Source organism: Halictus rubicundus, chromosome 8 (assembly GCF_050948215.1).
Source record: "Halictus rubicundus isolate RS-2024b chromosome 8, iyHalRubi1_principal, whole genome shotgun sequence".
In the NCBI taxonomy this organism is placed as follows: domain Eukaryota; kingdom Metazoa; phylum Arthropoda; class Insecta; order Hymenoptera; family Halictidae; genus Halictus; species Halictus rubicundus.
Window position 1 is genome coordinate 6,437,610 of NC_135156.1, and position 16,701 is coordinate 6,454,310.

The following is a 16,701-nucleotide window of genomic DNA, read 5'->3' on the forward strand; positions in this document are numbered from 1 at the left end:
AGTTTGGTAAAAAGAATTGTGTTGGTCATATATGATCAAATATTGAAAACATTTACTATGCTGTGAACTGTGACAAAATGTATAAAATTAATTTGTGGACTTAAAAGCTGCTTAAAGAGATTGTATTTAATGCAGAGTAAATATACAAAACAAAAAAAAAAATTGTTTAAGAAGACTGTATAGTTATGACATTACGAGTTTTCCAGTCGCATTATAGGGTAGTCTATTGTATTGGCGATCACGGCGATCATCAACGAAAAGATATAGACAAGAAGACCAGACAGCACAATCGACTCGCCGGAGATCGTTGTGACAGGGTCGGAGCGTACTTCATAAATTTCGCATAAACGTGGCAGCGAGCACAATAAAGGACTTTCAACAATAATTGCTCGTGAAACATTGCCCGCCGATGGATTCCGTGCGTAAAGTAAGCGTGCGCGCGTGCGCTCTCGCATATACGCAACTGGCACACGCTCCCCTCAGCATATGGCGCATGGGTTAGGTCCCCCTTTTCAGTTCCGGGGGAGAAGAAACGAGGGGGCTGCGGCGCGTGCTCAAAATCCCCACCACCTTTTCCTCTTCGCACAACACGCGTCTCCCTTTCCGTTTCTCTCTCCCTCTCTCCCTTATTCTCTCTCTCTCTCGTCATCTCTCTCTCTCTCTCTCTCTCTCTCTCTCTCTCGCTCCTCTTCTCTTTCTCTCTGGTTTCTGTCCCTCGTAGCTCCTAATTCCCCCTGTGCTCCCCGCCAGCCCCCCTGAACCAGCCCCTCGTCACTCTATACTGCGGCAAAATGCTGAAACGTAACCCATCTATCGGATGTCCGCGCTCATTCTGAACGCGGACGCCATGCGGTGCGTAGCACGGAGGTCTGATCACGAGCTGCAGGCATTCCTCGCGAACAGTTTTGTGAAAAAGTGATACACCGGGGACGCCCGAGAAGCGTCCGATCGGTTCAGGTGTCAATAGGCGGGCAGGCCTCGATAGCGCGAAGGAATTCGAAATCGAACGGTGACGAAGTTTCAAAGTGCATCTCGGACGCTCCTGCACAAGTGGACCGATCGAGATCCGATTGCTGGACTGCAAAGAAAATCAAAAAACAAGAAGAAAAAAGAATAGTGAACGAAACCTCGCGAGATCCCGCGCGATCGTAACCCCCGACGCCCTCGATACCGCTCGATCCTTTGTTGTCCCGCTGGTCGAGGCGCGTGCTCGCCCCCACCACCGTCGTCTTCTCACCTTTCGTCCCTTTTCCCTTCGGGAACATGTCGCCGCGGGAACGTCCGAATCAGTTTTCCCTTTGAGGATGAACACCATGCTCCCGTTCGAGGAATACACCTCCGATCGATAGCGGATATCGGTATCTCGAATTGTGAACGGACGTACTGTGACAGTGTGACGTTCGCCGCTGCAGAAAACTTTCGTACGGCTTAGAAGCAACGATCTCTCGGGTGTGCTTGGTCGCTAGGAGAGCTGTAATAGATTTGTGCCTTATACTCGACCAGCGGTGTGACCTTAGACGTACGAAGGAAATTGGTTGCAAGTGCCTTAATAATAGTGCTAAGACGTGGACGACGTTTGTTTGTGTCGTTACGGATCATTAAGGTCGTTTGAATCTTCTATTTAGAATTGTTCAAGTGCTTTCCTCTGGTGCTATATGTATACATACCGCGCGTATATCCTGCGAGAACGTTGTGATATCGATTCGGGCCGAGCCGACGACGTCGTGCGGCGGGAATTTTGTTGAAGTTTGAACCAGACCGCACCGCACCGCGCCGCGCCGCGCCGCACCGGTTCCGGCGTCGACGATTCGGGATCGTAAAACGGCGACGGTAATTCGAAGAAATTCTGAAGAATAATTTCCAACGAAGTCGACGACCGAGTGGAGGAGAATAGACGGTGACCTCATGCTTTACTTAAGTCTTAACCGGCAACGAGACAATTGGATCTTGGTTCGGGTCATCAGCTTCGTCGTTTGGTACAGAAGCCGTGGTCCATTGAAAGTTAAAATCTATCATGCGTTCCGACGCCCGGCCAGCTAACGCTTAAACGTCGCATTGTGTCGCGATTAGGGGAAAACGGCCGGGGATCGATCGAACGGATTCTTCGATCGTCGACGACAACACGTTGTTTCGAATTTTTAAGAGTTTTCTTCTTTAAATGTACTCGATCGTTTCTACATGTCTACAAAGAGTCAGCAGCCTTTGCTGGGTATATTTTTTGATCAGCATCGTTGTTATAGAGTAATAAGTCCCGCGCGATCGACAGACCCTCTGACCCAGATCTAACCGTCAAATCGAACAGTCGTCCAACCGTCTGCGTCGACGATAGCCGAGATGATCAAGGGAAGAGCGCGCTTTATTTATAATTCCGTCAATTAAGCTCGTCCTCGAAGAGCATTAGAGTCGATAAACTGACCAACGACTCGGCGATTCTCACGTTACGATCTTCCTCCGTGGCTTTCGCGGCGGAAAGCCGTTCACTTTTAAGAAGAATTAATTTAATGCTGAACACTGTCCGAGAGAACTACGAACTGTTGGATGACTTCCTGGCTCCCCGTCGCCACGAGAAACAGCCATGATGACGACTATGGGTGTCACGGTGTTTTGTAACCGAGTGCAACTGAACGGAAACGATCAGGAACAAGTGATGCTTCTCAGAACGCTACAGGACAACGAGAGCAACATCATCGGCAACCAACCTCACCTGATAGTACCCAAGAATAACAACAACAACAACAACAACAACAACAACAACAACAGCAACATGAACTCGAACTCGGTCTTGCCGCCGTACGATCCCTCCAGGCTGAAGAAGCACGGTAAAAATGGCCAACCCCCACCGGTCGCAGTCGCGAGGAGGAACGCTCGCGAGAGGAATCGCGTGAAGCAAGTGAACAACGGATTCGCTACGTTGAGGCAGCATATTCCCAGCCACATAGCTGCAGGTTACGGAGATAGGGGGAAGAAGCTGTCGAAGGTGGAGACCTTGAGAATGGCCGTCGAGTATATCAGGGGCCTTCAGAGGCTACTAGCGGAAGCCGATGGCGTTGAATACGACAGCAATGTCGGCGTAGGCCAGTGCGTACCTTCGCCAACCAGTAGCGTTATTTCCTCGAGTCACAACGGGTCCGGAGAACGACTGATCCTAGAGGACGATGTTCTTGCCGGCGATGATGATAACGGCGAACAGATGGACGAAGACGAGGACAACAGGAAACAGAAACAGTCCAGGTATATTCGCTTCGACAGATATTATCTTGTACAGGTCCAGAGTATTTAGAGTAGACTGTCTTGAGTAGACTATTTAGAGTAGGGTATCCAGAGCAGAGTATCTAGACCAAAGTACCTAGAGCAGAGTGTCCAGAGTAGAGTGCCTAGACCAAAGTACCTAGAGCAGACTGTCCAGAGTAGAGTGTCTAGAGTAGAACATCTAGAATAGAGTGTCCAGAGTAGGGTATCTACAGTAGAGTGCTAGACTAGACTATCTCGAGTAGAATATCCAGAGTAGAGTGTCTAGAGTATAACACCTAGAATAGAGTGTCTAGAGTAGGGTATCTACAGTAGAGTGCTAGACTAGACTATCTCGAGTAGAGTATCCAGAGTAGAGTGTCTCGAGTAAAGTATCTAGAGCAGAGTGTCCAGAGTAGAGTGTCTAGAGTAGAGTATTTAGGGTAGAGTCTCCAGACTATAGTGTCTAGAGTAAAGTATCGAGAGCAGAGTGTCTAGAGTATAGTATCTAGAACAGAGTGTCTAGAGTAGGGTGCCTAGAATAGAGTACTTAGAGTAAGGTATCTAGAGTGGAACGCCTAGATCAGAGTATCTAGAGTAAAGAATCTCCAGTAGAGTGCTGGACCAGACTATTTAGAGTACAGTATCCCGAGTGTAGTATCTACAGTAGAGTATCCAGAGTAGAGTATGTAGAGTAGAGTATCTAGAGTAGAGTATCTAGAGTAGGGTATGTAGAGTAGAGTATCTAGAGTAGAGTATGTAGAGTAGAGTATCTAGAGTAGGGTATCTAGAGTAGAGTATTTCGAGTAGAATGTCTAGAGTAGGGTATCTAGAGTAGAGTATTTCGAGTAGAATGTGTAGAGTAGGGTATCTAGAGTACAGTTGCCAGAGTAGAGTGTCTAGAATGTCTGCAAGTTGTTGGTGCCGAAGGCTAAGAATTGTCGTTTGAATCTGCAGGTTATCGCCAAACAGAAGGGCAGTGCCATCGCCGCACGATTACTATGCATCTTCGGTGGGAGACGAAGAGAATCTAGAACCGAGGACCCGGTCGAGCGCGCATAATTTTTCTCGGCTCTCGCCCAACTCGGTAGCATCGCCGCCCTCGGAGTATTATGGCCAGAACGAGGAGAACCTGGAGCCGCAAATCCTGTCGCCGTACAGTGGCGGAGACAGTGAAGAGGGTGCAGCCACTGTTTTCGCGGCCAGCCCGGAGACCTTTTCCGGTGCGCTCTATTATAAACAGGAGATCACAGAGTCTGGTGAATTCATGGACGTAGTCAGCTGGTGGGAACAGGAGCAGACCAAGATGGTTCACCAGCAACACACGCAACGTCTCACGCACGTCTAATGAAAAGGTAAGGTTTCGTGTTCCTTTAGTGACGCGACGCGCACGTTCAGATTTTAGTCGTTTCAGGGTGCATTTCGGAAAAGTGTAATTAGTGAAATGAATAGATGTAATTTCCTGCAACTAAGGCAAAAACAGTTAAACGATTTTCAGTTTGAATAAAGATCCGCAGTATAATAGTTAGATAGAGGACTGTTAATCCTTCAAGGACGACGTTTGATTATCAATTTCTTCTGCGTGATCGACACTGTACAATGTTACAGACGTTACCATAATCTGTTGATGATTTAGATTTTTTAATATTTTTCGTTTGCTATTTTCAAATTCTAAGAAGTAAATAATGTTGCATGAAAGTGTATGGCCCCTAGTAATCTAACCTTACGTACACTAATTTTTTAAATATTCGTCAGAGATGGTACAGTGCATAGACGTTGTCCCCAAAGGGTTAACTGTTTCCAAATGTATTTTGGAGAAACTGTCATTAAAAGAGCGATTAGTGTAAAGGAATATGGGTTTATTTATAAAAAGATTCACGACGTGTTCTACGTGCTCTAGTTTAATTAATGATTATTGTGAGGAATTATTCAACAAATTTATTTCGTTAGGTATATGTATATTATTGCGGGGAAAAAAATTAATAAAAATTTGGATAGACACATTTTTGTTATTTTCATAGAGTAGTGTGAAATAGTCACGTGTAGTGCTCCGCAGACCTAGTGTTCAGGTAAAAAGCTTGCAGAGCTTCGATCCGGTACCTCATGTTTGGTTGAAAAATCGATCGGCGTACCGGATGAACGATAATAGGAAAGGACCGCGTGTAATTGTTCGCCGTTCTCGCGTGCCCTTAATAGACCTAGCCCCATAGTAATTTAAGTGGACTGAAACCGGCGGCAGGGATGCTGATCGAAACGCTATGCCATGCCGTGGCATGCGCACGTGACAACTGTGTACTCCGGAGGAAGCGACGCCAAGTGGAAACTCGTGTTCGTCGCAGCGCTTCCTCTCGAACACGTGCTCGACCGGCGACGCTCCCGAAAATAAACTTTACGCGTTGTAACCACTTTGCGAAGTGTGTGCTGACGTGACACTTGGCCGCGTGTTATTATTCCGTGGCCGAGACAAAAGAGTGTCAACCTCTTACCGCCTGATCCTTTATAACTAACTCCATTTAACGCTAGAACTACTAATGCGCAACACTTAAGGGCCCGGGATAGTCACGTGACTTTTTAATTAATAATTTCCATTCACAGCCTTCAGACACAGACTCGAGATCCGTATCGTTCTTGATCCGACGGGTCGTAAGTCTGTGACTAAACTTGTCACATTTTATGCTCTGTGTTATCGATATTATGAACTCCGAAGCCAGAAACGTGCTTCAAGTTTTTGGCTTTATTTCGCAGGGAATCAAGACAAAATGTAGCTCAATTTGTAGCCGGAGATATTTTCTAGTGCGCGCTGCTCTCGATTCCATCCAGAAAACTCATCCAATGGCATACAAATGCTTGGATTCCACGGCCTGCACATCGTCAATTTTTTGACTACTTCTAACGCTTATATTATCAAATATCTGCATAATCCCGGCAGCTCCTGACCAGCGCGCACTAGATTGAACCTTCCTCTTTCGAATGAGCCCTTTACCAGCGACAAAATATTCTTATATAAGGACGAAACACTGAGGCACGTAAAACTATTTTTTTACGGTAATGTAGTCACTCTACCTTATCGCGAATCTGCGATGTTTTTATTTCAACATTACTGCACCTACAAGAATGTTTTCGTCAGAAAATTCCGAATAAACTTCTTTATTGCAGCACATATTACCATAAAAGTTGGATCAAGTTTGAATAGATGTAGTCTTATTATTACAAAGTAATATATATGTATCAGTCGCATTTTTTACGGGGTAGTTTTATTGTTATACAGGTTAAGTCACTTATCTGTACCGCACAAAGTTAATGAGAAACTGTTTGTTACATACAAAAATGCTTCAAACGAGAGTTGTTTGATATTGAGCGGGGCATACGTTTCTATGTTTCCAAGTGTTAAAGTTAAATATCAGAAAATAACATAAGATAAAATAACTTTATAGCTTTATCTAAATTAAATATCACGTGCACCATAAAAGGTTGAAAAAGAAATAACAACATAGAGCATTCGAAGAATGAAATCACAATCCTCGCAATAAACAATATTGTGTTTTAACTCTTACAAATATGATTTTTCAAATACAGACCTGCTTGCAGTTCAGATCAAGTTTAGCAAGTTGGATGTTAATGGTAATTCAATTGTGCCTTAATGAGATACTGTGTCCACCAACTCGGAAAATCTCGTTTCAAGGAAAACGAGAAGCGCTCCATTTTAAGACCACAAGCGGACTTTGTCTATACGAACGTTGGGATGTATCCAAAAAAGAACCACTTTTCTGAAGCCGTCAAGGTAGAACGGCTCCTTGAAGTACGTAGCTGCGGAGTTGCTTTTATCTCGCGATAAGATTACGCGTAAGTGCATACTTGTACGGCCGTTCGAGAAGTAAGTTGTGCCAGAGAACACGTGACAGAGAAATTTCATCCTCACACTAGCTCGATCCATTTCGACGTGATGCCACATCAAGGGCAAGTAGGCGCCCATGAACGGAAGTGGTTCACCGTTTTGCCATATGCTAGGTATCCCTAAAATATCTCGGTTCTAGACCTTTCTCAATCTTTCGGGTTTCCAATTGCCCACCATTGATCCGTTTCCTCCCCATGCCCCATAGACCACGCATATGTCGCCTAGACGTTCAACAAACTTCATTTCTCCCAGACTGTTGCGCTTCTGCATAAAAAGTTCGCCTGAAATCGAAAAAAGTATGTAACATTGCTGATTAATAGACTGGGAATTTTATACATTTGCAAATTGGACCGTGGAACTTTATGCAAAATAAGAATTGTCTGCATGACTTGCGTGACATAGAAACCAAGTAGAACGTCCGTTCTAGACGTTGAAATGAAATTGATTTCAAAGTGAAATTAAATATGTTAATAAAAGCTGGAGACAATCTCATAACATGTAATATTCAACTTGGAGATTGTAATAGGATTTCTTGATCAACACACTACATTTGCATTCTAAAACCGGACTTTTCACATGCAACAATAACCCAACCAGAAGTGGATGCGTGGAAAAGAGATTATAGTGTCTGACAAATGGAGAAATTTTTAAAAATAGAACAAATTGAATTGAAACCCTGGTTTTAATTTATACGTAATATAAATAATCATTGAAAATGTAACGTAATTATTTAAAAAATTGCTTTCTGTACGGTAATTTCGTGGAAGTAAATGAAATCGAATATGTATCTGTATATTGCATTTGTATCAGCCGCGCGGAATCTTTTTAATTAAAATAAGCATTCGAGATACTTTAAAGCCGAGAGAAGAGTGAAGTATTGAAAGAAGCACGATGGTGATGGTCGCGCGGCTAACAGGACGATATCAACGTGACCGGGAGCCAAGGAACGAATTTATTAAATTAATTTGCCGCGGCGACGCATCTCGTAAATTTCGTAGATGACCTCACTTTATAATTGTCGAGAATTGCTCGGGCGCTCGTTCGGTCTCGCGTGAGACTTCGCTGCTCCCTAGGATGCTCATTTTTATTGGTACTTTCTTCGAGAACTACGCCTCTGGTATTCCGAAATTTCTCGTGAAACGATGCCCGGTTCGCCGGGGCCGTAAAGAAAGGTGGCCTCTGGTTGTTGCCAGAAGCGGATTTCAATTCGTATAACTGACGGAGAGAGAATTCCTCTTGAAGACGAGAGACAGCCGAGCGGGATCAACGGGAGATTATTTTCTACGTTGCATTACATCGGTTAATTTGAAGTAATTGTTTACTTTCCTATTACTGGAAACACTATTTGAAATATTTATTTCAGTTTGCAAGCGCATTCGGCAGATATTTCAATTAGGTATTTGTCAGCATGAACTTCAAATTAGTTATAAACATTTCTGTTCTCATTCGTTTGGCGGATTTTCATTTTCGTTTAGCATATTAAAAGCAGAAACAAAGCGGATTTCGAACGTGGAATCCTATTCTCCAGTCTCCTATGTGACATATGGTAGTCGCCCACTCGTACTTCTTGATCGCAGTGCTAGCCACATGGCAACAAAACTCTGTCCTGAATAGTATCTTTTTTGTAAAAACCATATGCGAGGTTATATATATATATATACAACAACAATTTTAACAAGAATTTTTTTTATTTCTTCATATTATAGTTCTAAACAAAAAATTATTGTTGATTCTAGTCCTTGCAAAAACTACCCGACGAAACATTGCCAACTGTCTGTCATAATTGTTCGCACATCGACGTGGATAAATATTTTAGTGATAGAATGACTATTTTTTCCGTTACCATTTTTCATGTTCAATGTATGTTCGAGAATTTGTTCGAAGGCTTTGTAGAGTTCATATAATTATATTGTAATTAAGTTAAATGGAATAAAAATGCTGCAGTAGGTGTTTTGAGGTTTTCAGTTTTGAAATTATTGTCTGGAACGTTTTTTTTTTTGTCTCGATGAACACTCGCTCGCTGCCCATATGTTAAGAAAACCCCAGGCGCCTTATGGCAACCTTCGGAAAACTTCAGCCGTGTTGCAAGTCGATACGTGCACATGCATCAAATATTATTATCTGAATGGCTGCGTGGCACGTGTGCAGCGCACGATTCTAACGAAAGCATAATTTCTATTTGTGGCTCCCCGACTGCTCCACGTTTTTTCGCTTTCTGCATGGGAACGCCATAGTCTCTGTTTCGCAAATCGCCATTTTAGCACGCGAACGTGAAATCTAGTCCTATAATCTCGAATTAATAATGACATTTTTATCGCAAAACGTTGATTCGTAAACAAAATAATGCGCCCGAAATGGAAATTATACGTAGGGCAAATTGCACAAACTATTATAAAATTGAATGTTGCAAATGAATGTGACACATGAAGTGAACAATATTCAATATTGGAAAAACTGTCAAGTAAACGTTAAATCCACCATTTTCCTCACGAATGCGTTAAAGTCCGCAGTTTAGCAGTTGCGTTATTGGTAAAAATGTGATTCAATATTGCTTATGCAGAAACCGGAAGTGGCTCGAAAAAAAATTCCTTCTTTGACTAATGATCTCGCGTCGCTTCGTTGGTCCAGCGAAATTTCTCGTGGCCGGTAAAAGTGCAGCGGCGGTTTAACCCTGCTGTTAATCGGCAGTATTTTTCTCTGGGACACGTGACATACAGCACGCGATTACGTTTACTTGTAAATGATAGTTGCAAACGTTACACGAACGGGCGTAATGGATGTTATTGGAAGAAAGTGTAATGAAACCGTGTCAGCGTGTATATCTTTACCATGCAAAAATGTGCTCGATTAAGTTTCCGTTCACCGCGCTAATTTATTTAATACATCGAGGTTCGTGTTGCCGCGTGTAAAACTTTCGAAAATTTGGCAAGACACTAATCTTTAACAGGGGGAGAATGTTTTCAGTATTTTCGATTTCACGACTCACTTTATACAACTGTTCTCAACGAGCATAAGTGCAACAACAAACGCGTTTACATAATCCTAATCGGTCTCTTATAAAATAACAAAATTTTATTTATTCGTTTATTTATTTAACTTAATTATTGTTTGTTATATCTGAACACATCATGGCGTCTCAATACCATCGGCGATATCAACTAAAAATTCATTTATAGCGAGGCTGTAGTACTATTAGACAAAAAATTGACTTGACAGTAATGTTGCTGGTCTTGTGACGAATTTCAGACTTCGTTCTCTTGTTTTTCACTGAAAATGTTTAATATACGGACCGTATAATCATCCCGAACCGTCGGCGTCACTGCTGATGCGACACAGTCACATTTCCATGCTGGTAATGTTTATTGATAAGATAGCATGCATGCGGGTTACCAGCATGACAGTCCTTTAAATTTTTCTGTTCGTTACGATGCCAGTCGAAGAAGAAGAACACCGAGCAAGCGTTGTAACCACTTGTTTTTACGTCGCGGTTTTATTCCTCGAGTCGAAGGAACATGGAGGATCGTTTTTTCTGTCGAGCAAGACTATTAGAAAAATGTAGGGTGAATTATGGCAGTCTTTGGTCGAGGCAACAATTAAATGGACAGTTTGCGAACCAGAAAATTACAAGTTTTCATATATTTCAAGTAAATACCGGATAAATGAAAATTAGTTTCCTTCTTGCAAATAACGCCTCGACTATTCTGCGAATTTTATGCGTTCGTGAGAGAAATTGACAAGAGAACAAATCAGTTTTTCAATTAAAATTCGAAGATAAAATTAAGATATTTGTTCATAGGTTTATATGATAACATGACACCTCAAAAATAGCAAAAAGTAATGGAACATCTATGAATCTTAATTTTATCTTTGAATTTTAATTAAAAAACACTACGAACGTTCGTTCCAATAGAAAAGAGACTTGAATGTAGGCAGTGTCACTTTCGTTGTCGAGTAGCGGAAGTTTTTCATCTTTTTTCGGGTCACAGTGGTTTTTCCCACGATCTGCAAGGTCATGGTTACGAGACTTGTGCGTTTCTGTATGTAATTCTTGCGGATGCAGGTAAATAAAGACCTTCAACGTTCGGAAGAAACACAATAGCCAGATGGGTCGATGTCCCCGGTATAATGCCGTAGATCCCGAGTCCCTATTATTTTCTCCAGGATATCCTAAAATCACGACGACACGGAAGCTGATTTCCGAAATATATTTCGAAGGGACGGTTCCTGGGGGCTGAAGTGCCGTTCTCTCCTTGCTGAATCTGTTAGGTGCTGGGGAAAATTCTTACCGACTCTTTCTCTCCCTCGTTACTTTTCTGTGGAATTTTACATTTTAATAAAATGTTTCTCGCGACATTTTCTAAATACAGCAAAGAAATTAAATATTGATATCTAGTTGATGTTTATTCGCACGATGGTATTTAATTAATAAACTCCTGAGACATATTAAATGCCATCACATACTAAAGTAGATCATTAACGTATAAATTTATCTATTGATTATAAAAAAACATTTAAATCAATATTATTACTAGAATAATTTAAATGTATCTAGAATAGTCTACACAATATTACTTAACCATTTGACATACGAACTAAATCTACTTCAACGTAACCAGAAAAGTATTTGTTATTTAGCTCAATGTCGCCACAACTAATGTCGTTTCCTGATATTTATATAAAATGTTACTTTGCTTAACATTTAGTATAGATTAATCAATTACATATTCATTTCACAATAAGCACACCACGAACTAAATATTAATAAACGTGATTGCTACGTAATCCACGAATAATCACTATAAAATTGATTTTGTTCGCAAATAATCATAAACAAATCACGATTAAGTATAGATATTATTTGAAGAAAATTAAGGTTTAAAGTAAAGTTAATATTATAGCGTTTTTGTCACCCCAGCGGCGGACGTCATAACCACATAACATTCGCAGTCTAATTATTTGATTTCCAACTAAATAATTTGATAATTCTCGAAGCCTATCTTGTTTTAATATAAAGGAACGGAAATTTAATCGTTGTATCGAATTGAGGTTCATTTACGTGTCTCTTCTTTGTTACAGGTTCGTTCAAAAGCTGGAGAAGTCTCTCGCAAGATGGATCTCACGAAGCACAGAGGAAGAATTGAATGCGATTTCAGTCGGGATCGGATGTTTGCAAAGACAAACGACAAAAACAGACAACAAACTGTACTTACCGCACACAGTACTTCCTCGGGGTAGACAGCACTGCCTACGACGTCTTTCCGTTTCTTCTTCTCGATCACGAGTCCAGGAAATCGTTAAAATTATTCGATCGAACAAATCAAGCATGTATCGTTACAGGGTGCCCAAAAAATGTACTTCCTTGAAAGAGGCGATTCCTGAGGTCATTTGAAGTAACTTTCTCCTTTGCGAAAATGTTCTCCGCGGCTTCGTTCAAGAGTTATTACTGAAAAACGCGGACCAATCACAGCGCGGCTATAGCTGAGCGTAGCGTTGCCATTGGCCGAGCCGCAATCCGTCCGCTGCGCGCCCGCTGTAGCCGCGCTCTGATTGATCGGTGTTTTTCGTTAACAACTCTTTAAAAAAGCCACGGAGAGGATTTTCGTAACGGAAAAAGTTACTTCAAATAACCTTGGGAATGACCCCATCAAGGAAGCAGAACGTTTTTGGGACACGCGATTTTGTACGAATGTTTTGTGTGCCAGGGGTAGTAATCTGCAACAAACTTTGTTTACATTTGCTCACCCGACAATGAAGTTTCGATTCAATTTTAAGATACCTACGAAAATTTTTGTAGATGTCTTGAAATTATTAAGACAGTTGGTTTGCATGGGCACTACTGTAGTATTTATTTAAAATCTTGTTGACTATACTGTTCGTTGTGATTGAGGCTGGACCTGACGTGACCATTTACAGCAATTTGTTTCGACTCTTAATACTTTCTGTAAAATTCTCCTTCCCTCAATAAATTGCTCAATGTTCGAATTAAATATGCGTAACTGCTCCAAGTACAAAATTAATGGAAATTATTTTCAATATGGCCACATTGAACTCGCGTGCCTTTCTTGCATCAGGCTCAACCTTATTCTAAGTGGGCAGTCGTTTGACGGAAATTTCCAATTTCGAAAATGATATTCTACGAATTTCACGACGTATGTACATAACAGCGACGCAAGACGGTAATCTTTAGTGTCATATTTATCGTTGGTAGGTGCCTTTTATAATGATAATAATGATAATAATAATATCAACGAAGCAAGCAATAAACACAACTCGGATTCAAAGAATAATGTTCGATCGTTCTCGAGGAAACTCAAGCCGATATTTTCCCGAAATGGGTACTATGTTATTTACGAGTACAATTAATAAGTAATTTTAAAGGTTCTCAACGGTCAACGAGACAATGTTGTTGCGCAACAAAATCGAACGATATTAATGTGTAAACGTGCCTTAACCGAATTTATCTCGATTTTTATAAAGCGGCGAAACTATTTTTTCTACTCGAAGTGGTTTTTCAACAAGTATTTAAGCGACGTTTTGTTATATGTAACCAGTGTCGCCCGATCAAAAATTGTTCGCCCCACTCTAATTTCCCCTTCGAGCGCGCTGTTTCCCACGCTTCATATAGTACATACTCCGGTACTGGCAGAGGGAGAGGGGGTAACTTTTTCCCCTGAATTCGTGCTCCCTCCCCTCATCTGGCGACACTGTTTGTAACAACTAATCCTATCTGATGTCGTCCATTAATAAAGAATGAAACAACTTCGGATATCAATTTTCAATTTTGTATTTGTACATATGCGCACGCAGCATTTTGTACCTGTATTATATACACAGCCATCCAAGTTATACAATTTTTTTCATGAAAAAAAAATGCAAGACACGTTAAAAGATATAAGCTGCTGCAGAGAATTTCAGATGCTAGTCAAACGATACGATTGTACAAATTTCATTAAACAAATTAGTTTGCAAGTTTCATTAAGGTATTCCATATTTTCTAAACATCTAAAAATTCGATAGTTTTCAATATTTTCTTAATGCAAACAGTAGCTATTTCCAGAATTGTACAGTGAACTATTATACTCATTGCATTGCGAACAATAAATTATGGTTTTCATTCATTTATTACAAATAGTGTCTTCGTTTTATCACATGTGCACATGATGCAGCTTATATATTTGAAACAAGAGTAAACTTCTTCATGAAAATAATTTGTCTAGCTTAATAAAGTATTCGTAAACGTAGATAGAAAGTTCCGAATTTTTATCTAGTTTTGTTTTTACAATTGTATTCTGAAAATGCTGCAAATTTAATCTATACGTATAAAAGCGACACGCTTAAAAACTTAAATTTGCGTGCCAAGGAAAGAAGCGTATACTTCCGATTACTTAATTAACACGTCGGCTGTCGATATTCATTGAAAAATGTGTTTTCAACGAAATAAATACTGCGTTAGAACGTATATTTTTACAATTGCTCGTCTGAAATCACAGCGAATGTTCAGAGTTATACATAATTTATATTTTTAATACTTACACTGAAATTCGACACATGGCGATCGATGTGTTATTTACAATGTTATGGGTAACATGGAAACGAGCTACTGTACAAATGTTTACTTCTCATTCGTTCAGTATTAACAATACATGTACACGTACACCGAAAAATGAACTACTTACTTAATCTGTATATTACTGTTATAAATTCTGCGTTAATTTGACGATTATTACACTTATTGTGGTATAGGATATGTGCATCGTACCATTTTTTATTGCCATTTAAGTGCGACGAAGTCAATTAGATTTTGCATTAGCATAAAGTACTTGATCAAGTTAATTTAATTAAACGGGAAGTAATGTTAACAACGTTCGTGACGTTCCTCCGACTTAATTATAAGTTGACGCGATAACGGAAGCGAAGCAAAACATGCAAAACAGTACAATGAGTAAAACTCTGTAAATACAAGTGCCTTGATTAAGACTACGATAAGCATTTTTTACTTATAAACATCTGTAACACTTTTTATGAAATATTTAAAATACATTTTATTATTTATACCACCCTGTTGTTATTAATTTATAATATCCTGGAAACTTAAATATGTAATATTCAGAGCCTGTTGTCAAGTATGCAGTCGGCTATATTGCAATTAATTAAAAAAAAAATTATTAATTTCCAATTTTGTGTTATATGACAATTAAATTACAAATAATTTAATTATATCTCTTGTGATTCATTTATAACGTCTTTTCCTGAAATTTTTATTTTTTATAAATGTTTTCCTAAAAATATAACTATGTCTTTTTTTTAATATATGCGAATAGGTAATGTGTTTTTCGGTACAAAATTTTATGCATTTTACGTGAAGTTCGTCTGGTTGACAGTGAGTCATATTCGTTAAGAATCGTTTGCGACTAAAGTCTGACAATAGCCACTTTCAATGGCCACGATTTGTAAGTAAAATGGCGGGTCCAAGTATCTTATTTTGACGGAAACCAAGAGAACCGATGTGTTATGACGCATGAACAACTTGTTCGTGTTCTAATGAAGCAAGTGATGAGTAGCACATAATACATGCCATAAGACAAACTGTAGATGTTACAATTAATGTATTTATTTAGTAATTATATACACTTATTAAATATACACATACTAATTTAATACGTAACTGTGTTTGCAAACTAATGAATCTTCCCCTAGTAGACCATTTTCAACTTTTATATTCATATATTTTCATTAAATGTAGTGCATTTCATATTTTTATTTGATCGCATCCAAATGAATATGTAAAATATTATTATTGCATAGTTTACCTATTTGCGCGAATCAAAGCAGTACTACACACTTTCGTTATACTATATTGAATTGTTGAAGAAAATTTATCGTTAAAATATATGTATTTATTTATGATTAGAGTTTGTATTAGCGCTGGACCATACTAGTACATTATATTGTTTAAAATGAGATATATACAATAATAGAATATATTTCATATCGAAATAGCACACTGAACTTGTTATTGCAAATTAGAAATAAGTTTAGCAGTACAGAAAGCAAAGCCCCTCAAGGTTCGAAAAGCGAGATAAGATATTAATAATAGTAATGAATATTCAAACGGTCTGCTATAGTAAACAAAAAATAAGTTTCGAAATAACTACGAGATCATTCTTATCGTTGCGTGTTCGTGTTCCATGAATAATCGGGTGTGCCAGGAAGTGTACATAAATAACAAAGGGTGGTCGATTTAGCATCGATAATTTCGTAATTTCGTGAAATTAGTCTCACTGGAATAGGGAAGTATGCTCCCTCCGTCTCTCTTTCTCTTTCGCCCTGCCCCTCCCCGTTACTTTTTTAATATCCTCGAGGGCCGATTTCCGGATGCGTTCCATGCAGGGGGTGAAGCAGGTTGCTACGTCATTTCCGGAAGTACTCGTTTCCACCTCGGCGATCAACAAGCGATCGTTATAACCGCTTTTTTGTCCATTCATCCTTCACGATACACAAAATTGTAATTCCGTTAAGACACATTCTAATTAATTCGAGCCACCGCTCGAATACAAAAGCAAAAACATTTAAGGGAT

At 39.9% G+C, this 16,701-nt stretch overlaps 1 protein-coding gene across 1 annotated transcript; it reads left to right on the plus strand.

Moving 5' to 3' along the window:
• The first annotated feature begins 821 nt into the window (after nucleotides 1–821).
• LOC143356452 (uncharacterized) lies at nucleotides 822–15,031 on the plus strand. The gene is made up of 3 exons (XM_076792159.1): nucleotides 822–3,231; nucleotides 4,186–4,583; nucleotides 12,200–15,031. Exons 1-2 carry the CDS (start codon nucleotides 2,576–2,578, stop codon nucleotides 4,574–4,576), a joined length of 1,047 nt encoding a protein of 348 aa, XP_076648274.1. The 5' UTR covers nucleotides 822–2,575; the 3' UTR covers nucleotides 4,577–4,583; nucleotides 12,200–15,031.
• The last annotated feature ends 1,670 nt before the right edge of the window (nucleotides 15,032–16,701 follow it).